Below are 9,247 nucleotides of genomic sequence, written 5' to 3' on the forward strand. Positions count from 1 at the left end.
AGTATGACCAGTAACACGGTCAAGTATCTTGCTGAAGAATAGGTATAAGCAGCTGTTTTATGTAACAGGATGCCTGTTCAATAGTAACTACATCCAGCAAAATTACAAAGAGTGAAAACATGACTGCATTTTTCCCTCATGTCCAGCATTTTCTTCATTTACCTTCAGTCACCTCATGGCAGCTTGTCTTCAATGTATGCGAGTCATTTATTGATCTGGGATTTTCCGAAGCTACTTAAGAGTGGTTTCGGAACCTGGCTTCTATTGAATTTCAATGAATCTTCATAAAAGAATTTGGAGATTTAGGAAATTTTATCTTTATTGTTTCATAACACAGGAGTAACATGGCATCCAATTAGCTTATCCTTTGCTGGTAAAAGAACTACAACTGAGGTACCCAATTAACAATTTTTAAGCTTGTGAAACTAGTCTCACATAATTGGCATCCAGAGAATGAAAGAAGCTATTTTAGCAAACAAAGTGAGACTCAAGCTTTAAACAAGGTATTTCTGGTTGCTGCCTTTCTTTTGCTCCTTCAACTTCAGTTTAATCATTATTATAGGAGATGATATTCCCTCAAAATCCCAGAGAAAGATTATTATCAAAGATAATTTCAACATGTTACGATAAGCCTACATCTACTCAAACTTCTAGAGACAGGGACCATTCAAATTTGATAATTTGCTAATGCAAACTGGGGTTCTTTCAATTCACGACCAGTCAACTACAAATAAATTGTGTGTGTGGCATGTATGCAAACAGTCATTCAGCTACCATTTAAGAAAGCTCAAATACAAGAACAATAGTGCCAGGATAACAAAGAAAGCGCAGTTGTGGGCATAAGAGACAGAATTGCAGTCTGGCAGTGCAGCGTGACTTGTTTTCAGAATTTTGATGCTGCTAAAATAACTGAGTGTCAAGTACTTCCATGTCTTGGTAGCAGCAGATCTCATATTGTACTGTGGTTTCTTCCCTCTTGTAAGATATTCATGATATTCAAGCAACACTTAGGGTCACAGATGGTTCTAATGGGTAACTCTGCCGTAGCAAAGCACTGCAGCATTCAACATGCCACGGAATGATATGAAAAGAGCTGAGGGTATACTTGTGCCAGACGTCAAGTCTCTCTTCACAGGGCAAGTATCAGGCAGTGTTATAGCATCTTCCCCTACTTCACAGCGAAGAGACAATAAACCAGCCCTTGCTGGAACTGCTGCTGCACCGAGCATTACAAAAACCAAACACAATCAATGTGTACAGTTCTAGAAAGAAGCTACAGAAAACAAGCAATTTCTTTTCCTGCTCCTTTGTTTCACCTTGCCCTAGCACAATGCATTCTGACAGAGAGGAGTTTGTGAATTGACTGAGATTAGAAAACGATATGCAAGTCAGAGAAATTCTGGACCTGCAAACACACAAAAAAATCCTGAAGTACTAAATGGATAGAGTAATTTGCCAATATACCTTTTGCATTTCAACCCTGTTAGCAGGAGGTTGAGGAGGAAACCAGGTAACAGTACATCAAATCAAGTGTCTAGATTTCAGAAGCCATTGATATTCCTTGGGCAACTGCATGGCTTAGAGATGAATGTTATTCAGAGGTACAACTGTGGAACGCAACACACACTGGTACCCCAAAATGACAGTGTTGTAAACTGGATCTTGAGATAGAATTAGTGAAATTCCCTACTTAAGCCCCTATAAAAGTTGCTGAGATAAGCAAATGCTTACAGCTCAAGACCAATACTAGTGGCAAGAATGGTGAAATAAGCAAAAAAAACCAAACCCAAACCAAGACACCACCACCACCATCACTCCAAGAAAAAACAGTATTAAATGGGTATTTCCAATTACCGAGTGCCTAAAGCAGGCAATAGTGAAAAGACACTAGGCAATACAAAAGGTTGTCACTACTTTTGTTTTTAAACTCTATGCTTTTTAACAGTATATTTGACTTTTGTAATTGTCCCACCAAAATAGTCTGGCAGATGAGTATACAGACAGCAATTATTTTTTTTTTCCTTTTTTACAGTAAGGAAGTCCTCTAAACATTTGCATCAACCTCCAGACCAACAGCTATCTGTAAAAGTCAAACATGTCTGGCCAGATTCTGGGGCATCTGAGAGTTCTATTGATTTCAAGTGAGCTTGCTGATTTAGCCTACTGAAGAACCTAGCATCATCCGATTAGGTTAAGTAAATTGATTTTTGAATCCTGACTATTTGCAAAAACCTTATGAACAACCTAGAGACTTGCCACCCAAGAAAAGGTAGAATTACTTGGTCAAGTGTTTTATTAATACAATTTTTTTTAAATCAATTTTCTCACGAACAACTTACAAACAGAAAAGCAAAAAAATTTGTTCACTAAATTATTCATTACGAATTACTGAACGAGGTTCTTTGGCACTATAAAAAGCAGCAGCTCTGCTGAGAGCAGAAAGAATTACAGCTAAGAAACAGAGGAGAACACAAGCATAGGTGCCGTAGGAATTCACTTCTGGTTTTACAAAGCTATTTGTGAGACCCTTTAGTGGAAGATGGGAAGTAGAAGGGGAACACACTGGTGATGGAAGCTGTCTATCAACTCAGAACAACACAGCCAGTGACAGGACACCTCCATCACGCTCGCTGAAAAGCCATGAAAGCTATGCCTGCATAAAGCCCTGGCCCAACCTTTGCCAATGCAGAGGCTGAATTTAATGATAACTAAGAATGCCACCTTTTTCTGCTTTCTGTCCAAGCCTAGATCTCTTTACTAATGCTAATAAAGGAACTATATTGTATGATTTCAGGTGGATTCCTGAGGAAATTAGTTGATACAGTCATATCATGTGTGTTTGTATAGCCTAATAACTTTCAGGTTCTATTGCAAAACCTGGTTAAAATGCCACCAGCGGAGAGGCCACAAAGATAATTAGTTCCTAGAAGTTTTCGGCAAATAGATGGTCGAGTGATGAGACTAATAAGACTTTTCATATTCTCACCATGGGTAAAGCTGCAGCATGAGAATTTCTCTCCTTTTATACACCTTGAAATCCCCACAGGAGAGAAGTTAAGAACTTCCACTTGCAGGAAAAGCTTTGATCAATGCTTGCACATTATTAGAACCCAGAAAACCCTATTGCTAGGTACAAATCCACAGAAAATCAATCAAACTCCATTTGTTTATGGCTATAGGAACAACTAGCAATATCTGTCAGGCTACACCAAATAATTCATTGTATGTAAGTCAGCAAAGAGCTGACAAATGGAGACTGCATTCATCTATAAACAAACAGACACATGACTAGGTGCACTAAAACTGGAAGGTGCTGCTGTATCCCTTGCATTAACACCACAGACCCACAAATATTTCCTAAGAATATTTTTAAGGTAGTTTATAACTCCTTACGGATGCCATGATGCAAGGATGCCATGATGTAAAGTATCAGCAGGAAAGTCCAGGAACGTTATACTCGTCTCTAACGAGAAACAACTTACCTGATGAATTTAGAGTACATACGCATATTTCAAGAAATACTACATTTGACAGAAAGTTATGCTGACTAAACAAATACAGAACCATGAAGACCAAAACATAACTGTGACCAAATAGGTAAGGAAGTTTCACCCAGCACGCCAGTGCCATCGCTTGGTTCTCACACAGAGTCCTGGGCTGAGCTGAACTGAACTGAAAGCGTGAGACAGGGCACCAGACTCGACACGATTACCATCTCAGTCCGTACAGTCAAGTGTGCCCAGGTACCTCATTAACCAGCAGCTCGTCAGCGAAGGGCTCTGTAAGCTCTACGTGCATAAAGATTCAAACATCTTCCTGCTCTACAACCAGAAAAGCCATGATGCTAACTCCTACCTTTGACTTCGGACAGCTACATCTGCATCCTACAGAAACTGTTAGCATTTGCAAAGGGGAAGGTGTTTCCAGGAGGACCAGGCTGGGTGATGTCAAGAAGACGCAGGATTGCTTTCCCACCCCGTCCCCCTTTCTTCAAGCCATCAATAAACTTCAGAGGTTAGGTTTTTAATATGCCGCGACTTTGAATAGCATTACTGAGCACAGATCACATGGTCCAGTACAATAAACATGCAAAGTTCTTGAGAGGAAAACATCTCGGCATCCAGCAAGCTGTTGGATCTGGAACTATGTGCTAAATATCAGGAGGCAAATTAAAAACTGTGTGTGACCATTTTTGTGCTCTTATCACAATTTTCATTAGTTAGTAGAAAAACTTTTAACTGCAGATATTAACACTATCCTTGAAAATACTATATTAGAGAAGACAGTAATCAACCATCAGTGAAGTAATAAAATCTTAACTGTATGTCCTGGTTTCAGCTGAGATAAAGTTTATTTTCTTCCTAGTAGGTAGTACAGTGCTGCGTTTTGGATTTGGTATGAGAATAAAGTTGATAAGACACTGATGTTTTCAGTTCTTGCTAAGTAGCACTTAACCTAAGTCAAGGATTTTTCAGTTTCCCATGCTTTGCCAGCAAGGAGGTGCACAAGAAGCTGGGAGGGATCATAGCCAGGAAAGCTGACCCCAACTGGCCAAAGTGATGTTCCATACTGTAGGATGTCATGCCGAATATATAAACTGGCGGGGAGTTAGCTGGGAGGGGCGATCGCTGCTCAGGGACTGGTTGGGCACTGGTCAGCAGATGGCAAACAACTGCCTTGTGCACCACTTGTCCCTCTTGGGTTTTATTTCTCTCTCTTTTTGTTATCTTCCTTTTCATTACAATTATTGTTATTGTTGTTGTTATTATTTTAATATTCTATTTCATGTCAATTACTACACTGTTCTTATCTCAACCCGTGAGTTTTACTTCCCCTCCGTCCCGCCCCAATTCTCCTCTCCATCCCACTAGGGAAAGAGGGAGGAGTGAGCAAGTGACTGCATGGTTGCTGGCAGGGGTTAAACCATGACAGTCCTTTTGGCCTCCAACTACGGTATTTTGTTTTTGAGAATCCCAAAGTGTTTCAAAGGCGGTTAATCAGAGCACCCTCACCGCAGCCCTGGAGGCAATTTTCGTATCTGTTCCAGAGAACATATGGTGGAGCAGGAAAGTTGCAATCATCGGTGAAATGTTTGCTCAGACAGAACTAGTTTCCAGACATCTTGAATTTCTGTCCCTAATTTTAAAGATTAGGCTTCTAAATACTGTCTGATGTTTGATCTTTTCTTTTAGCAGTAAACCACACTTCTAGCCTTCCTGATTGTCAGTATTGCTTTGATACAAAATACATGGTTCTTCTCTTACATTAAGTGATTATCCTCGGGATAAAATCAGGAAATTCCCTCATTTTCCTCAGAACGTAGGAAACAAGGGAACATTAAGATTTAATATCACCTCATCAGTAGTCTACAAGACTGATAAGAAAGAAGTCTGTAAGGTTGTTACTCTGGTCTTCAGAAGCTCTTAGCCACATTAAAAAAAACAAGGTCTTTTTATTATAATTAAACATGTTTTATTAAAGCTTTCCCTCATTTTCCTTTCTTTGCTTCTTTCCCCCTTATAGTTTTTACATTTTCTTTCATTCCTCCCTTTGATGTTTGCATGCTTTTCATACTTTTATTGAAAACATTTTGCACTATTCATTTCCACCCCACCTCCCCTCGTTTCAGAGGAATACATTTTTCCTGTGTCTGACTTTGCCTCTGCCCTCTACAGCTCATCTACAGCTCAGTGAGAGCATAGGGAACATATGCTCTGGCGACAGTGTTCATTACAAAGTGGCACATGAACAAAACACCTTCCATCTCTTCCATTTCTTTTGTCTCTCACCTACACAGTGAATGTAACCTGTTCCCCTTGATACGAAGATTTATTCAGGATTTATAAAAAAAAAAAATGAATCCATCCTTTCAATTATACAGTTAGTGCAACTATAAACGTTACCGTTAAAAGGAAGATAAAATAAGAGTGGCTCCTTCTTTACTTACATGTGTCTAAAGACTCATCTGAATCATCAGGACAATCAGGCTCTCCATCACACAGCCAGTGCTGGGAGACACAAGTCACGCGATCACGACACAGAAACTCTCCTACGTCACATAACTGATGTTCTTCTGAAAACGAAAATGGTTTAGAATGCAATGATTAAAAATGAAGAAAAAGAAAGTGGCAGAATGAAAATGAAAAGTGAAAATAAAGTGATTCTGAAATCAGAAATCAAAGCAAACAATAGAAACAACGTGAAGTAATAATTCAATGATATCCTATACCCTTACGTAGGCTGTAGAGCCCTAACATCCAGCTGCCATGTTTCAATGGGAGCATCCCATAACCGTTCCAACCAGACATGAAAAGCATTAGCATAAATTACCTCTATGAAATAGAATTTTAAGAAATTCTATTTTTCTCTATTTCACCACGAAGTATATTTGTTCACTAGATAGAAATCAACAAGCTTTAACTTTGTATTTTCGGCAGGGAGGTACCCCATTCTCCCCTCCTGCCCCAGAAAATATTTTCAAATTGTTGTTTCAAGTAATCAAATTTTCAAGGACGTATTTTTGTAAGCAAAGGTCTTTTTGAATAAGCATATATTTTTTTACTATTTGTTCAGGTACTTCCATGTTTTATATAAAAACTATTTTATATTTCATGTGACAAATTTGCAAACAAAAGATTTGGTTATTTAAAGTCAACACTGAAGCACCTTGAAAACAACGGCCTTAAGAAGAGGGCTATTTTGGAAGCCTGGCACACCCAAACTATCTGGTAGATTCAACCAAAGTCTGATGTCCTTGAGATCAAGAGTTAATTAACTCAAGACTATTCCATCATTAATTAATGTAAAACTATTCTAACATTAATTAAAGCTCACAAAGCCTCTGTGCAATATACTCTATTCATTTTATCAATATATAAATTACAGTAGTGCCTTCCACAAGGTTACATTGAAGGTCACCAGGAAAAAGGTTTCTTGACTATTCTTACACTGATACAAGCAAGAAATAACTTCACCGGAGTCAATACTGTTACTATGATCTAAAACCACGTATAAATAAGGAGACAATTAACCCCAATCCCACTTGTAGATCTAGCCATTGTTTTAGTTCATACCAAAATCCAATGGATACCGTTACTTTTTTCTTATCGCTAGTAGCACGCTGTAAGTCGGTGCTCCCTGCACCGCTAACTTCAGTGCCTGCCGAACCGAGTTGCTCTCTTGAAAGACCTTGGCTGCTACAACTTGCGATTAAGTGCTTCGACTTTTCAGGAAGCGTCACAATATTCATTTTTTAGTCTGATATGTCAGCTAGGAATTAGCACGATAACAAAAACAACCCCCCACAGTCCCTCAGAACAACTCAGCTGGCCTCCTGAACAAAATATCTATTTTGCAGACACTATATACATATTCTGTTGTCTACTCGCTGTAAGATGTGTTTCTAAACGTGCTTGTAAAGCCAACTCTGAGCTTCAAAGGAAAGCTCTTACAGCACAGTTTTGGCGACATTTATGTATTATTACTCTAGGAAATAATTATGGGAACACTTTGTTAAAATTAACCTATCATTTCATATGTGCTCGCCTCATTTTCAAGGTCAGTCTCTAAAACCGTTCATGGCTACAGTTTCAAATGAGTCAAAGTTGCAACTATTACATAAATACGTTTCATATTGCTTCAACTAGCTACATCAGGGCTCCTGCAACTCTGTAGGAATCAAAGCATTTTTGTTATATTTTAATTCTTTGCCTTTACTTCAACAGCAGAAAGTGCTCAGTCATTTCAGCTCTTTATCTTCTCCGAAAAAAAAAAAAAAAAAATGAGTGACTGTATAATTCAAAGTGGAAGTTTACATGCACGTGGAAGTGGTTTTGCTTAAATCTTTCAGGGAGATGACTGAAGGTCCTGCTTTGATAGCGCTTCTTGAAAAACCACATTGGAAGTCAGAAAGAGGAAGGGAGTTTGGCAAGTTTCAGCATTTCAAAGATATATAGTAGTATGAGCAAAACCCCCATGAAGACCTGTTTAATATTTATTTTCATAATATTCTTGAAATCCACAAAAAATTCCTGTTTCTTTATGGAAACCTTGTACTACAGTGTGAACCACTGTTTTCTGTGTATTACATGTCTGTCTGTAACAGACCTGGGAATATTAAAACAAGCAGAAAACCAGTTATCTACCATGTCTACTTATTTATACCACTGAAGAACAATTATTTCTCAGAGAAAAAAAATAACTGATATGGCTAACTTGATGAATTAAAATTTGTAAGATCAAGTTATTTGAAATTAGATTTTTCTAAATGTTATTTTTAATAGATTTCTGAACTGACACATAAGTGAAAAAAACATTAATGAATAAATATAAAAATGTAAAAGTTGTGGAAACACTTATACAGTCAAGTTTACACAGGTGACTGGTTCTACATGAACCTACTCAATTACCTACATGCACTACACTTTTAGGAAAAAATGTGTTTTCTTTTTCTAAGTCCTAACTGACAATAATTGGGTAAAAGGAGAAATCAATGCTGTCATTTATGCCAAAAAGTAATACTCCAAGTCTAATTATATACTGCAGCAAGCAGAGCCCAGTGTTAAGAAAATCACATTTGCAGCTGATGAAGAATTTCAGTCTAGTTATTCAAATTTGTAAACAGACCTTACAGTGATGCCAATGAAATCACTGTGCAACGTGCAGAACTGCTCATTTGTAGCTTTTCGGTGCAAAGTCTGTATTAAACCCTGCCCTTAAGTCCAGTGGCTGACTCGAAAGAAACCCCAGCAGTAAGGGAGGAAGACAGTACAGTACAAAAGGAACGGACCCCTGTTCTGCACAGTCCTTTAACATCGCTCCCTTGGAAATGTAAAATTTGAAGCAGAGCAAAAGACAACTGTTAAAGCCACACTACCATTAATTTAAAGACCTTCCTCCTCTGCAACATTCCCTTATGTTTTCTACTTTTATCTGTAATAAAATCCCTTTTCACTACTCAATGCCAACCGCCAGTCAAAACGCATCCGAACAGTGCTACTGCCAGCCGTAATGAACAGGAATCCGATGGAAACGTCTGAATAACACCATAAATGCCTGAGTAAATGGCATTCAAACAAGGAGCTATATGGAACAGGCAAGTATCCTATCACCATGCTCAAGGGTAATGAGGCTGACACAAAAAAACTGGTAGGTTGCTGATGGGAAATAAGATAACAAGCTTGCTTTTTTTTTTTTTTTTTTTGAGGAACATGGATACAGCAGTCAGTAAGCACTGTTGTAGGTGATT

General features: G+C 38.3%; 1 protein-coding gene across 1 annotated transcript in view; it reads right to left on the minus strand.

Moving 5' to 3' along the window:
• The window catches only part of LRP1B (LDL receptor related protein 1B), a 591,173-nt gene extending 584,115 nt beyond the window's left edge, over positions 1-7,058 (minus strand). The window contains exons 1-2 of the mRNA XM_049799136.1: positions 7,043-7,058; positions 5,948-6,073 (exon numbers count right to left, since the gene is read on the minus strand). Of these exons, the coding sequence (XP_049655093.1) occupies positions 5,948-6,073; positions 7,043-7,058 (142 nt within the window). The remainder of the gene's footprint in view (positions 1-5,947; positions 6,074-7,042) is intronic.
• Positions 7,059-9,247: the final 2,189 nt, after the last annotated feature.

Source organism: Accipiter gentilis, chromosome 1 (assembly GCF_929443795.1).
Source record: "Accipiter gentilis chromosome 1, bAccGen1.1, whole genome shotgun sequence".
NCBI classification, from domain to species: domain Eukaryota; kingdom Metazoa; phylum Chordata; class Aves; order Accipitriformes; family Accipitridae; genus Astur; species Astur gentilis.